General features: G+C 44.2%; 1 protein-coding gene across 7 annotated transcripts in view; it reads left to right on the top strand.

The window, feature by feature from the left end:
• TTC3 (tetratricopeptide repeat domain 3) overlaps window positions 1–15,599 on the top strand; it is a 133,075-nt gene that overhangs the window by 59,321 nt on the left and 58,155 nt on the right. For all 7 annotated transcript variants that reach the window (XM_084617209.1, XM_084617208.1, XM_084617207.1 and 4 more), the window contains 7 exons: window positions 2,709–2,846; window positions 8,876–8,956; window positions 9,800–9,912; window positions 10,179–10,305; window positions 11,879–12,001; window positions 12,190–12,291; window positions 13,055–13,147. In XM_084617209.1, the coding sequence (XP_084473335.1) occupies window positions 2,709–2,846; window positions 8,876–8,956; window positions 9,800–9,912; window positions 10,179–10,305; window positions 11,879–12,001; window positions 12,190–12,291; window positions 13,055–13,147 (777 nt within the window). The remainder of the gene's footprint in view (window positions 1–2,708; window positions 2,847–8,875; window positions 8,957–9,799; window positions 9,913–10,178; window positions 10,306–11,878; window positions 12,002–12,189; window positions 12,292–13,054; window positions 13,148–15,599) is intronic.

Genomic DNA, 15,599 nt, shown 5'->3' with positions numbered 1-15,599 from the left:
CTGAAATCTGAATTTTGATGGATGAAAGTTAATCTAAAATTCATCAAGATAAAACTTTTGAAATTTAAAATGTTCTCTAAGGCCCCAGTGTTTGACACTGGCTAGTCTCAGCACAGAATGAGAAGATGTTAACATGGATTTGACAAGGTCATTACTTCAAAATCTCACTTCAGTGGTATCAACAGGACTAGGTAGATTTAGCTTTTGTTTTTGCTTCATTCAAATTTTTAATATTTGGGTGAAACATTAATATTTAAAAAATTACTTCAAACATTACAATCATAACTTTTCAATTTCTACTTCAAATAATCTGAAAATAAAACAATTTTACGTACTGAAAACTGTAATTTTAGGTATGACTTAGGAAATCATTACAGTCTGTGTAATAGTGAATTTCTTTAATATTCAGCTTGTTATAATATGTTTTTAATGTATTCATTAGGATTTATGTAAACAGGAAAAAGGGGACCTCTAGCACCCTCGCCAAAGCTTAAAAATACACCAAAATAATACCTAAGCATAATTAAAATACAGCAGTATAATTCAGTATAACACACTCTCAGGAAATCAGGCAGCTTAGAATCTCAAGTCATCCTCCCCCATCCAATATTTCCCCACTTTTATCATTCCTTTCCCACCCCCAACCCTATCTTCCATTGCCTAGAGAGACAATGATGAGCTTTATTCATAATTTTTTACATTTAAATTATTTCATATCTTAAAAGAAAATGAGGAATGAAAGCTTATAAAACAGGTCTGCCTGACACAGGAACAATGAGGTATTATGGTGTGTGCGTATACATACATGTACTGCCCTGTTCGTGCATTCTAAAAATCCTTATGCAGTCGTCTTTAACAAGTAATTGATACCTATGCATAGTAGCTACTTTATGACATTAAATTCAGCTTTGTTTTTCCTTAATTACTTGTTCAAAATACTAAGGCTCCAATCCTGCAACTACTTGTGCTTGGAGGACTTCTGCAGAGCAGTCCGTCATATGGTTCACAGCATAGGATCAGAACCGAAGATATTAGACCACTTTATGAACTAATGACTTCTGTGTTTATCTCTTTTATACAGCAACTTTAGAGGAGTAACAAGCTCATACAATACCCAAGATATTGCAGCATTAAATATAAAAGAAAACCAAAAGTGAAAAGATATAGACCAGGGAGACAAAAAATATTTTCAAATTGCTTTATTGTTTTAGAGAAATGGGTGAGTGTAAGGTGAAAAAATATAGGAAGTCTGCTTTTAGGTGGTAAAAGTGCTGAGGGGCAGACTCTTAAATCGTGGTGATGAAATCATGGGACAGGACAGAGGAGTTGAGATTTAGAGTGACTAAGGCCTTGTCTATTCTACAGAGTTTTGTCAGCAAAAGCTGCCTTTTGCCGACAAAACACAGGAGCTGTACACATTACAAAGCTACTTTTAGCGGCGAAACTCTGCTGTTTTGCAGACAAAATAAAACCGCCTCAACGAGAAGCATAAAACTTTTTGCGGAAAAGTTAAAGCGACAAAGTGTCAGTGTAGACACTGCTGTTTGTTTTGTCGACATAACTGACTTCCACCAGTATCCCACAATGCCTGCCATGACCGCTCTGCTCAGTGTAGGCATGCGCCTCTTCTCTTTCAAAGCTTTGGGAAGTATCTGACAGCTCAGTGTGCTGCTCTGTTTGGGAAACAAAGAGCAAATTATTAGCGTGGAATGCTCCTGTTCTGCCCTGCACTGGGAACACAGGGGCAGGCAGGCTGCTGCTGTGGGGAGCAGGGGGGACGATGGATGATTGCTGTGCTGCTTTGACATTCCTCAGCATGGAGAGCTCACACAGCTGCTCAGGATGCTGCTCCTGGCAGCTCAGGAGGCTGTGGGAGAACTCGGAGGGAATCATAGAACCATAGGCTGGCGGAGTGGGCTGCTTCAGGGGAGACTGCTGTGCTGACTGCCAAGCAGAGTTGGGAGCTGATGTGAGGTGTGGGTCCCCTTCCCTCTCTCAGGATAGGTGGTCAGCCTGCTGTCTCGCCTGCCCCAGCCACACCACTCTCCTCTCTCTCCCTCCCACCACACACTTCATTTGAAAAAAGCAGCTGACAATCTACTAGGATGCCCCTGAAATGATGGGATTGAGAAACCTGCCGCATGTGATGCTGTACCTGCCCCATGAGGTATTGCAAACCCTTCCCAAAGCATCCTGCGGCCAGTTGCACAGTGGGATAGCGACCACCGTGCACTGTGTGGATGCACTCTGCCGACACAAGGAGCTAATTGGACATGCAATAGCGGTTTTTAATAAAGCACTTTAATTAAAGTGGCATAACTTTTTCCAACAAAACTTTGTAGTGTAGACAAAGCCTAGATCTGTGTGGTAGGTTGGAACAGTAGACCATTGACATAGAGGGATGACAATTTTTAAATGAATGGGAAGCCAGTGAAGTTGTGGGGGGGAGGGAGAGGGGAATGGGTCTGAAACAATATTTTTAAAGTTTACCAAATTTACTTCTGTGAAAACTGTGAATACCCACAAGCCAGGTAAAAGTGAATGTTGCCACTGAACTAAATTAAAAAAGGTGGAACTCTTGTAACCAAAATGCAGAAAATATTGAACTCTGATATTATTTAACCACTTGGATTACATTTTTAATAATTAGTAGCTTGTTTCATAACATAGTCAACAAAATTTGATTTAGTTAAGATTGATTTTTGTAGGTGGATTTAACTGTGTTGCCAGAAATGTTGAAGAAGCTTGTTCATGATGGCTATACAGCCTTGATGGACCAGCGTTGTCGCAGTGCTGAACAATTCTTTTCAAAGTTATTGAATACTTTGGATCCTTCAGAGTTAAAGGTAAGGAGTAGGGCGCCCTGGGCTACTTATTAGGGATGATTGAGCCTTGACCTGTAAGTTTTATATTTCACTACTTTCCCCCCGCAAAGCAGTCATTATTATTATTATTTATTAATAATTGTTTCCAGTTACATTCCATTATGTGCTAGGCATTGTACAAATGTAAAAAAAAGTAGTGTGTCTCAAATAGCTTATAATTTAAAAAAATAGAGAATAGGAAAAAAGATACAACATATAAAGTGGTTATGGTGACCATGGACAACATCTTGACATTAAAATGTATTGGGAATACAAATTTTTATCTGTGTGCATATACACAAAATTGCACATCCTAAACATTTTAAGATGTGATCCATAGCCGTATTTATTCTCTCACTTTAGATTATAAATTCTCTGTGGCAAATGCCATGATTTTTCTTTAATTATCTAATCTATCCCCAATAACGTTCTTACATATTTTCATTGTCATACATTTCATACAATTTTTAATGTAGTTTTCAGTATCTGCTCCTGGGAGAATTATGCACCACTGCGCAATGCAGAATTTGCTCAGAATTAATGTTCTGCACAAGCAGCTCCTTGTGGAGGCGGCACTTAGACCGCAGCCTCCACCGGCATGGCAAGACCTGGCACCAAGTTCATCGGTGTGTAGCGCCCCGGCGACTATGGTGGAAGCAGCACTGTGGAAGGACTCTGTCAGAGACCTGCGCCACCGATGCTCCCCAGCGCTGAAAACGGCTGGATTGACCCAGCACGGCTCCCACTCCCCGACGCAGACACGGCACTGGAAGCAAGGGAGGAGCAGCTCTGCATCCCAGAGGTCCACCCCTGTGGAGTGCGCCAGTGGGGTGTGTCCTTAAGAGGAGCACCCAGCACTGAAGCCTGCGGAGACAGTACCGTTGACTTCGGTCCTGCAAGGAGGACCGTCGAGTCCAGTGCCGTTGGACTCCCCAGCCCAGGTCATCTACCTCGGACACCTTTCAGGTCATGAGGGACCTCATTGCCACGACAGCGCCAAGGTCACCCACCTGTTGCACCAAGCCTCTGGTACCAAATCGCATGGCACTGTCTCGCGGCAAACTAGCGATGCTCCGTCCCTCAGCGCCGTTCACAATTCTGGCACCAGTCATACTTGCGGCACCGCTCCCGGTTTATGCCAGTGTTCCTGCTCGCGACGCTGATCCATGTGTCGATCCCCGTTGCATGGCAGGTCCCACTCCTGGCACCAGTCCCGGTGCCACTCAGCAACCCTGCGCAGCTCCAGGTCATGGCACTGCTCTCTAGCGTGGCACCGCTCACAGGATCAGCTCCGCTCGGCACCGCCCTGGCCATAGCGATCCTGGTCTTCGGACTCAGAGGCGGGATCTAGATACTCAGAGCAGGGTTGGCACCGGTTGGGCCATGGATGCTCTGAGATGGGGGCAGGGCCGTGGCCTGCGCAGTGGCAGGGACCAGTGCAGTGGCCATTTTGGACCCTGTGGGCATACCACCAAGCGCAAGGCGCCCAGTCTAAAGGCTCCCAATCAGCCACCTCTGAACTGTTGTTGCCAGAGGCTTCTGCCAGTTGCCCCACCCCTCAAGGTGCCGAGGAGGTGCAGTGCCTGCCTCCTCTCTCCCCCTGGACCCCACCCTCCCAACCCAACTCCAGTTCCTAAGCAGAACCCTGGTCCAGCCAGCGAGATAGGACAGGAAGTCCCTGATGAGCAGGAGGGACAGGAGGACCCTGTTTCCGAATTAGCCTCCTCATCCTCCTCCCCAGACAAGGCCGTTGCAGGCACTTCTGTCTCCGGACCGTCACCCCATAGACAACCGCACCCACCAGGACCTCCGTCGCAGGGTTGCACGCAACATGGGTCTGCAGGCCAAGGAGGTGGTGGAGTCGGGGGACCTGGTGGTCGACATCTTGGCCCCGGAAGGTCCTTTGAGGGTGGCTCTGCCCCTCATTAAGACCATACAGGCCAATGCCAAGACCATCTGGCAGACCCCGGCCTCCATCCCTCCCACTGCTAAGGGCGTTGAGATGAAATACTTCGTCCCGTCGAAGGAGTACGAATACCTCTTCACACACCCGGAGCCTTGTTCATTGGTGGTTGCAGCAGTGAACAAAGAGAGGCAGGGGCCAAGCACCTGGACTTGTCTGGGTGTAAGGTGTACTCGATTTGGGTGGGGGGGGGGAGCTGCAACTCAGGATTGCCAATCAGCAGGCCATTCTGAGCTGGTGTAGCTTCAGCTCCTGGAACTTGATTCTCAAATTAGAGCTGGTTCCGTCAGAGACCAGGGAGGAGTTTGGAGCCGTAGTGGAGTAGGGCAAGGTGGTGGCACGGACCTCTTTACAGACCTCACTGGATACTGCAGACTCGGCAGTGCACACCTTGTCTTCTGGTATCGCTATGAGGCATAGTTTTTGGTTGCAAGCCTCGGGCCTTCCGCCTGAGGTTCAACAGACAATGCAGGACCTGCTTTTTGATGGGGCAGGCCTGTTCGTGGAGCAGACTGACTCTCGGCTACATGGCCTAAAAGACGGGCTACTATGAAATCTTTGGATATGCACGCCCTGGCAACCCAACGCGAACATTTCAAGCCCCAACAACAGCAGTGCTTCTACCCTCCTCGGCTGAGGCAGGACTTCTACAGGAGAAGGGGCAGGAACGGCTGAAGGAAGCCTTCCAGCCCCCCTTCTGGGCTGGTCCAGGGCCCGACTAATCCATCATCTGGTTCCATGCTGCCCTTTTGAAGGGGCGCCCAAGGACAGTGCACCAGCCTCAATTACGGATCCTTCCCCGTCTTTTTTTGAATCATCTGTCCCACTTCTACCATGCTTGGTCCCAAATAACTTTGGCCAGCTGGGTCCTCCCTATGGTGGAAGTGGGATATTCTCTCCAGTTCTGCTCCTGCCCTCCCTCCCACCCAACCCCCTTCCCTGTCTCATTTCAGGGACCCCTCTCCCAAGCAACTCCTTATCCAGGAGGTATAGGCACTCCTCACCATGGGAGCGGTGGAGGAGGTTCCTCAGGAGCTAAGGAGCAAGGGATTCTACTCCCAATACTTCCTAATCCCCAAGGCCAAGGTGGGGTCTCAAACCCATTCTAGATCTGTGCTGACTCAACAAATTAATGGTAAAGTTGAAGTTCTGTATGGTCTCCCTGTTTACCGTTATCCTCTCCCTGGATCCAGGAGACTGGTATGCTGCCCTCGACATGAAGGATGCGTACTTCCATATAGCGATTCGTCTCACGCACCGGCTCTTCATACGCTTCATGGTCAACCACAAGCATTACCAATTCACTGTCCTACCATTCGGCCTCTCAACAGCCCCCCAAGTGTTCACCAACTGCATGTTGGTGGTGACTGCTTTCCTCCGTCGACAGCAGGTACAAGTATACCCCTACCTGGATGACTGGCTGCTTAGGGGCCACACCAGGGAGCAGGTGCAGTCCCACATCCGTTTGGTCAGGTACACGTTTGAGCGACTGGGCGTCTTCCTCAACTTAGAGAAGTCGACCTTGGAACTGACCCAAAGAATAGAATTCTTTGGAGCAGTGTTAGACTTGGTTCAGGCGCAAGCTCTTCTGCCAGAGACCCAATTCTGAGCCATCACGGACATAATTCAAAGCCTCCAGCCGTTCCCACCCACAGCAGCAAGGGGGTGCCTGAGTCTCCTCGGCCACGTGGCTGCTTTCACTTATGTGACCTGGCACGCCAGGCTGCTGCTCAGACCTTTGCAGGCATTGCTCACGTTGGCCTACCACCCGAGGTGCAACAGCTTGAATTTGATGGTCACGGTGCCAGGGCAGGTCCTCACGTCCCTCTACTGGTGGCTCAACCCTCAAGCAGTGTGCGAAGGAGTCCCTTTCCACAACTCTCAACCTTCCTTGTCCCTGGTTACGGTTATGTAGGCTCTGGGATTGGTGTACATCTGGGAGACCTCCAGACACAGGACCTGTGGTCACAGGACGAGCTCTCCCTGCATATCAACATCAAGGAGCTGAGGGCAGTGCGCCTAGCCTGCCAGGCCTTTCAGGCCCGACTGCAAGGCCAGTGCGTAGTGCTTCTAATGGACAACACCACTGCCATGTTTTACATCAACAAGCAGGGTGGAGCCCGTTCCTCTCCCCTATGCCAGGAGGCCCTCCGGCTGTGGGAGTTCTGCATAGCCCACTCCATTCACCTGGAAGCATCCTTTCTACCAGGAGTTCAGAACATGCTGGCGGCCTTTCACTCAGTAGCGTCTGGTTGATCCGTCTTCGCCAACGCTATGGTTGGTCACTTCCTCAAAGGTCTGGACTGCCTACATTCCCAGATCAGGCATCCTGTCCCTGTTCGGAACCTTAACCTGGTCCTCTCCAGGCTCAGGGGGACCCCATTTGAACCACTGGCAACTTGCTCCCTCCTATATCTTTCATGGAAAGTGGCTTTCCTGGTTGCCATTACTTCTGCGAGGAGGGTTTCTGGGCTAAAGGCCCTCACCTTTGACCCACCTTACACGGTTTTCCACAAGGATAAGGTGCAACTCAGGCTGTACCCAGCCTTTCTCCCCAAGGTGGAGTCACACTTACACACCAGTCAGGACATTTTCCTGCCTGTCTTTTACCCTAAGCCTCATGCCAGTAACTGGGAGCAGAGGCTGCACTCGCTCGATGTTTGGCGAGCACTAGCTTTCTACATCGAGTGCACTAAGTCGTTCAGAAAATTGAACCAGTTGTTCGTAGTGGTGAGAGACCAGATGAAAGGACTCCTGGTCTCATCTCAAAGAATATCCTCCTGGATAAGGAGTTGCATCCACACATGCTATGAGCTGGCCAGAGTACTGTCCCCGGCTCTTACAACGCACTCCACGAGGGCCCAGGCCTCGTCAGCAGCATTCTTGTCCCAGGTCCCAATCCAAGAAATCTGCAGGGCAGCAACTTGGTCCTTAGTGCATACCTTCACCTCGCATTACGCCATTGTCCGGCACGCCGGAGATGAAGCGGTTTCGGCAGAGCGGTGCTACAGTCAGCATTTCCTTAAGTCCAACCCCACCACCTAGGTAAGGCTGGGGAGTCACCTAATTGGATTTGATATGAGTAAGCACTCAAAGAAGAAAAACGGTTACTCACCTCTCATAACTGTTGTTCTTCGAGATGTGTTGCTCATGTCCATTCCAAACCCACCCGCCTTCCCCTGTCAGAATAACCAGCAAGAAGGAACAGAGGAGGCGCTGGGTCAGCAGGGTCATATATTGAGCGCCATGAGGGAACCACTCCAAGGGGCTCCACAGCCGACCTGATGGGTGCTGCTAGGGGAAAAATTTTCCAACCTAATTGGAATGGATATGAGCAACACATTTCGAAGAACAACAGTTAAGAGAGGTGAGTAGCTGTGTTTTTGGCAAACAAAATGTGCAGAATTTTAAAATACTGTGTGCAGAATTTAATTTTTTGGTGCAGAATTCTCCTACGAGTAAGTATCATATAGTGTGTATGTATATATGTATGCACACACCTCACAAACATGAAATATCCCAGATCCTGTTGTATTAGCAGGGCTTCCTTCTGCAACAAGAGAAAGACTAGCTTAACTGTCCAGGCACATAGTATGGTTATCGACCTGAAATCATGTCTCCTAACTGTGGAGTTTCTAGTAACATCCATTCATTTAGGAAAACTTTAAGAAATTTAGTGTAGCCATCTAGCTAAAATAGTAAATATATTAACTTGTTCTTCCTGTGTTGAGTATTTTCTCTGTGAACATAGTATGGTAAGCTCAGGTATAATTTTACCAAAAGCAGTAGTTCCAGAACACATCACCATGCTATGTTTGAGGATGGTAAAAGAACAGGAGGACCCTTTTAAGCCATCATAAAAGGTCAAATCAGGATCCTGTCAACTGTAACACTGATCTGTTATTGCTTGAAGATTGTGATTGTATGAATTGTGATTTTTCCCTGTACCTTCTGTGGAGAACATTGTCTACTTCAAGGCAGTGTGTTCTGGTTACTAACTTAACCTTTTCACACATACTATTAATATGATTTCTTTGACTATTTGCAGCAGCTGAATCTTGCTGTTATTGACTATGTGGTAGTCATCTATGGACATGCCACTGCTCTCCTTGGAATAGGACAGCCTGAGGTAAGACTTTAAGCTATTACAGTTGATTCTTTTGAATCTTAAAATTCTAGTTCAGACATTAGGTGCTCCACTAGCACCTTTTATGAGCAGACAGAAATGACTGGGTGAACTCCAGGAAGGGAGGTTTTGGCTGTTAGAAAGTCATGTTGTTTACTGTCCAGATAAGCTTGTATTCGGACTTGTAGAAATTAAAGTACTAAGTAAGAAAATTACCTATAAGTTTTCAAATGGGACTCCAAGTCTACTAATCAAAGGGAAATCAGTCCTGCACGTCATTTTTTTCCTTTTCTTTTTTTTTTTATAGTATTTAGAGAGTGAGTAACTTGAGTAGACCCAGCTACCATAACAAGTCACTTTTTAGTAGCGTTTTAAATATTTTTGGTCCATGAATGCCCAACAGCAGGTAAGGATTAAGGTTCTGCCTCATTTAGTTGTCTCTCCCACCCCCAAATATTTTGGACTACTTTTAAAAATAGAGTTCTTGTAGCTTTCTAGTCTCTTGAGATTTTGAATTATTTAATGTATATTCAGGAGAAAAAACTAATGATAACATTGTACACTTGCCTCCCTAAAGTAATAAATAATGGATCATGCGAGAGGGAAGCTTAATTTCCAGAACATGCAATCATGATTCAGTCTAGATCAATGAACTGTTTTTTATGTATGTAAATCATAAAGAAAAAGAAAGTGCATAGTCACACCTTCAGTGTTCTTAAAGTTGACCAAAACATAGGCAGTGCTGCATTTTTTGTGTGCAGTTAAGAACCGTTATCCAAAAGCTGTTTGCCTTTTTGTTTTTTAACTATCTCATTCATTTGTGATTATCTTAAACTTATTTTGAAGGAATTAGCAAAGGCTGAAGACCAGTTTAACACGATAATTGAGCAGTATCACAAGGAGAGATTTAATTGCTTGGCACATTATGGAATTGGAAAAGTATACCTTAGACAAAACAGGTTTGTATAATGTAAAACTTAATTTTTATTAAGCTTGGTGCAGAGACAAATGAACTTAGATTTACTCTATAAATGAAGATATTTGTAACAAATATCCTTGTCTTTAATAGTTAACCCTTTCTCCACTACATTGCACTTCATACAGTCTTTAATTTATGATGGCTTTCAGTTTCACAAGCACGAAGCATTACATTCCATGTAAGACAGTTGCATGAAATAGCTGTAGAAGTTGTGACCTCACTGTCCTGTATGTGTTTAAATTTTAGATTTTCAGATGCTATACATCAGTTCATGAAATCACATACAATGATTAATCATAAAATTGTACCTGGAATATTAACTTGGCCCACAACATCTGTTGTCATTGAAGAGACACGGACTGAGAAATTACAGGTAAATAAAAATATCATCCCTGTTAATCAGAGAATTTCTTAATGAATGGGAAGTTGCTGATTTAATACAATTTCACTCAGTTAATGAATCTTGGCTTTCTACAATATCACCAAGACACAAGAAGGGAGAAGCAAGAGTCCTCAGAATCCTCACCCCGACTGTATTTCTTGGCAATTAAAATATCCTCTACCCAAGCCCCAATTTGTAAAGAGGTGGTATCTGTTCCCTTAGTACCAAGCCAGCACTGCTTGAATGGGCTGGGCTCCCTTCTGAATGTACTCGGTTCCTAAAACTTGGGATTGAAGTAGGGCCCTGAGCTTTAGTACCTTTTTTGGTAGCATATTGTGAAACTACACTGCCAGTGTTGTCCAAGCGTAAGTTGATCAGTTAGTTTCTTAGCACTTAGAAATTCAGTGCAGAAAAATTTCTGTAATACCTTGGACACTGTCAGTAAATAAATCATAAATAATAAAGTACTGAGAAACATGAAATTAAGTAATAGTTACTTTGTCAGTTTTTAAAGCCAACATTTGCTGGGGGTTTAACAACATGATTCCCAGTAATTTTAGTGGGAGTAGTGTGGTTACGTTTCTTGGTCAACCTTGAAAATCTCAACCATTAGCTTTAAGAGTGTCTTTCCCATTGAAATAGTAGAAACAAAACTATTTTTTCATTCACAAACACTATCCTTAAGTTGAGATAGAACTATTAACATGTAAAATGGTCTGGCCAAGCTGTATTACTCCTGGGGGAATTATTGTGCACAGAATTTTTAATTTTTTGGCACAGATTTTAAAATTCTGCATATTTTATTTGTCAAAATAACACAATATAATAATGCCAGTTTCAATTATTTTGGTAATTATTTAAAAAGACCTGTCAGCAAGTATGTCTGTAACAATACAGGTAACAAAAAATATTCAGGAAATGGGTTTTTTTGACAAATAGATTCCTTACAAAGATATTAATACAGAATTCTGAGGAATAATTTATTTAAACTACAATACAGAAACATATTTCCTGGACCTCTCAGACAAAGTGCAAAGTCTTGGGGGAGTAAAGGGTAACGGAGAAGCTGAGGGAGAGGGAAGTAATTGCTGGGAAGAAGCCTGGGTGTAATTGTAGTATGATCCCTTTCAAGGCTTCCTTTTGCCTCCCACTATTCTGCCGTCGTGGGGGGCAGGGGGATTCAGAGCAGGGCACATGGGGGACTTCTTTTGGGGGCGGAGGGACGTTAATTCTGCACTTGTGCAATGGTGCGGAATTACCCCAGGAGTACTGTATGCAGAGAGGCTATGCATTCCTCACTGACACCTGTACAAGTACGAAGAACTTTTGAAATATTTTGCGGCATGTAAGGGGGGGAAGTTTTTAAAAATAAAGTTTATACTTGAAAATAATTACTCTTTTGGCTCTGAAAATGTGGTGTGCGTTTCACCCTAAAAACCTCAAAATCTTAAAAATGTAAGTAGAGAGGTGTATGATCTCATTACTTTTTTTTATGGCTGAGAAATAATTTATTCTTTGGGACAATGTGATATCTCTATTTGTGATTTTATTTGATGTTTTATAGTTGATTTTGGAAAATTTAATTGAGGAGTGCAAGTTTCCTCCAGAGCCAGATGCAGTTTGTTCTTATCAGCAGTGCCATGGACATTCGAAAATTCAAATCTATTTTACTGACCCAGACTTCAAGGTAAACTTGGTTTTTTGTTTTTGTTTTTTTTAAGGGTTTTGGAGATTAAATTTTTTGCTGGAGTTATGTGCCTTACACATTATTAAAGTTTTATGTGAAGCATAAATTCTTAATTTTGTTGTTCTTGTTGTTGAATGATACATTTTTTTTCTTTGAAAGCATAAATTCCTATGGTCTCCAAATTTTAGGGTTTTATACAGATTACTTGCTGTCAGCAGTGTAAAGTGGAGTTTCACATCAGCTGTTGGAAAAAGCTGAAAACTACAATTTACAGTGATAAAAATGACAAGGTAAGACCCATGTGAAACTTCTATTTAAGTATTAGTTATTAACTGTTTTCCAGGGGTATAGCTGTGCTAGAGTCATTAAGATGAGTACAGTCCTGAAGCCTTAACATTTCACCTGTCCTCTGGGGAACATACAGTCTGTGTTGCAGGCATAGGGAAATCCTGTAGGTGTCAAGGTATCTATGGAGGACCGGGATATTTATGTAGAGGCTCAATGTGTATGGCCTGTTCTCTTACCTCTTACTTTATGGATGCTTGATTCCCTTAGAAACCTTGCTGTTGAGGCCTGTTTGGCCTTGCTGTTGGCCTTGCTGTTGATTAGCTGTTTGGCTAATACTCCAAAACCAAAAGGGTTTCAACGTGCATAAGGAGACTTGGCAGAAAATAATGGTGGCAATCAGTATAGTGGCAATCAGTATAATCTCCTGTTGGGAAATCCCAGCAGGTTTGGGATGGGAAAATGAGGCTGTTAAGATCAGAAAGTACCCTTTCTCAATCCATAGAGCACAAATTCTGTGGACAGCAAATGGGAAGATTTCACCATTGGTTTGGGAAGTAAAAAAGTATGTGCCATGAGCCACTGCTCCCATTTTTTCTCTCAGCTAAATGCAAGTAGAGGCACCTTTTAGTGATGGTCTTAATTAGCTTGGTCAGCTCAAGTTCAGTATACACAATAGCATTTCTGTACGAAAGCACAGAGATAGTGCATCTTTCCATTTTCTTGAAAATAGAATTTTTTTTCTACATACCTGATCTTCCCCCACAGGATTTTCTTCAAGACTCATGTTTCACTCCTGATTGTAGAGGCCTCATTTCAAAAATTGTTATCTTCAGTTCTTCTGGTCTTGTGAAATGTGTGGTAAGTAATTAAACATCAATGTGAAATGAGAATCAGTTTTTTAAAACAAATCCTCATCTTGCAATGAAGTTCCACTGAAGACTTGTACAGTGTTACTTACTGACAGTGTGCAGTTATATAATTTCACTAGAGGATCACAACACTTTACATACCTCAATTAACGTTTTTAACACTCCTTCCCCCCACTTGAGGGAGGTGGTTTTTGTGGTTGTGGTTTGGGTACCTATTTTACAAATGTGTAAAAAGAGGCACAGGGTAAAGTGATTTGCCCTTGGGAGATAGCAAGTCAATCTACTGTGTTGCCAATATTACAAAACCACAGGTAAACTGGAATGTTTTAAATATAAGCTTCTTACATTTATTATAAGACCTTGATATACAAATGTAATTTAGTGGGAGCTTCATTGAATTTTCATAGTACAATAAGTATGAGGTGGTCTGGCTCTACTAGTTTTAACAGATGCATGCTGTCTCAGATTCCTTGCACCTAAGTATCCTAGTTTGTTTTGGACTGGTGACATACTGAAATGACTGATCATTGAGGAGCAGGATTTCTGCCTGTTGGGGAAGAGGTACATCCAGTTATTTGAGCATGGTCCTCTTGAGCCCCTGTTTGGAGATTTTCCATTAGCAGTGTCTCTTCGGCCCATGCGTGCACTTGATACAACCTCGTGCCACACACCGACAGTTTTTAGAGCTGCACTGGTGAAATGCCTGAGTTCTTCTCTACCACCTCAGCCTGAGACTGAGTTTTAGCATGTCCGCCTCAGCATGTTCTACATGAACGACATGGCTTCAACTACATGGCATTCTGTTGTTCATAGTTAGTTTTAGTGTTTCTAGTTAGCATTAGCTGTTGTTAGTATAAGATTAGTTAGATTGTAGTGAGAGGTTTTGGTTTTTTCTCTCCCTTCTTTCCCCCTTCTTTTTTCTGTAGCGCTTATTTGACCTGGCTGGACATGCTTGGCTTGCCAGGTTTCAAATGCTCTCTCTTGTCGGGAGGCTATTCTTGTCAGCAATGACCATTCTAGGTGTATCTGTTGCTCGGGAGAGTCCCATATCTCCCAAAAGTGTAACTCTTGTCTGGCTTTCAAATCTACAGCACAAGAGAACTGGGAGCCCAAACTGAGGCTTCTGATCATGGAGCAGTGCCATTGAGCCACTTCTGAGTCAGGTCAGGAGACACACATACACAGACACGCACCCATATACATTTGTCTTTGAACAGATCCAGCATTCTTCAACCTCAGCCCTTGCTAAGAAGGAGAAGACTTCGGAGCTTTCCCTGAATCCTCCAAAGAAGAGGACTTCAGTCTCCCATCACAAGAAGCCAGCTTCCAAAAGGCCACAATCTCCCACTAAGTCTACAGTGTTGGAGTCTTTGACCTCTCTGCTTGGTACAATGGAGGCGAAGGACTCTCTCTGGTACCAGCGGGACAGGTAGATTCTGGAGTGCTTCAGAGAAACATGGCTCCAGCAGGCCCATGGTGGTACCTATGAAGGACAGGGAGGCCCAGGACATAGACTACCCTAAAATGGCATCATCTACATCAGACTTACCCGTAATGATTGTGGCAATGAATGCATCACTGGTAGAGTGGGAAGCACACTTCAGTACTCTCACAACTCAGGGCAGATGGTCACCTCTGGAAACCAGCCTCTATATCAACCTGTTGGAACTCAGGGCAGTCAGAAACACCTGTCTTCAGTTCCTACTCCTCAGCAGGAGCAAATCAGTCAGAATCTTGATAGACGTTGCGGTTTACATGTTCTATATCAACAAACAGGAAGGAGCAAGATTACCCTCCCTGTGCGATGAAACTGTGAAGTTTATGGAACTGGTGTATAGCCCATCAGATTAATCTCTCAGCTGTTTACCTTCCTGGAGTCCAGAATGTCGCAGCCGATATGCTCAGCATGCACCTGTCGTAGCTGTACAAATGGGTGTTGGATTCTCATATGTTTCACAGGATATTCCAAACATGGGGACTTCCAGAGGTGGACCTGTTCGCTACATTAAGCAATAAGAATTGTCCTCTATCCTGCTCAAGAGGAGGTCTAGGTCAGCACTCTTTGGGAGATGCTTTTCTCCTTCCCTGAAGGAAGGGCATTTTCTACACATTCCCTCCAAACACCGCTTATACTAAGAATGAGGAAAAGATAAGCCAGGAGAAGGCCAGGGTTATCCTTATAGTACTGACCTAGCTACAACAGTATCTTGGTATCCTTACCTGCTTCACTTGTGTGTTAAACCAGCTTTCAAGCTTCGGACCATCCCTCATCTCCTCTCCCAGGACACAGGTCATGTGCTTCACCCTGACATAGGGGTTTCTCTGCCTCTTAGCATGGCTCCTAGATGGTTCATGGCATTAGAATCCATCTGCTCGATAGGAATACAGCAGTATTACTAAACAATAGAAGGGAGTCAACTCACATTGCTTAACTTTCGGAA

Source organism: Lepidochelys olivacea (assembly GCF_965140295.1).
Source record: "Lepidochelys olivacea isolate rLepOli2 genome assembly, chromosome: 1".
NCBI classification, from domain to species: domain Eukaryota; kingdom Metazoa; phylum Chordata; order Testudines; family Cheloniidae; genus Lepidochelys; species Lepidochelys olivacea.
This window is presented reverse-complemented; position numbering and strand designations above follow the sequence as displayed.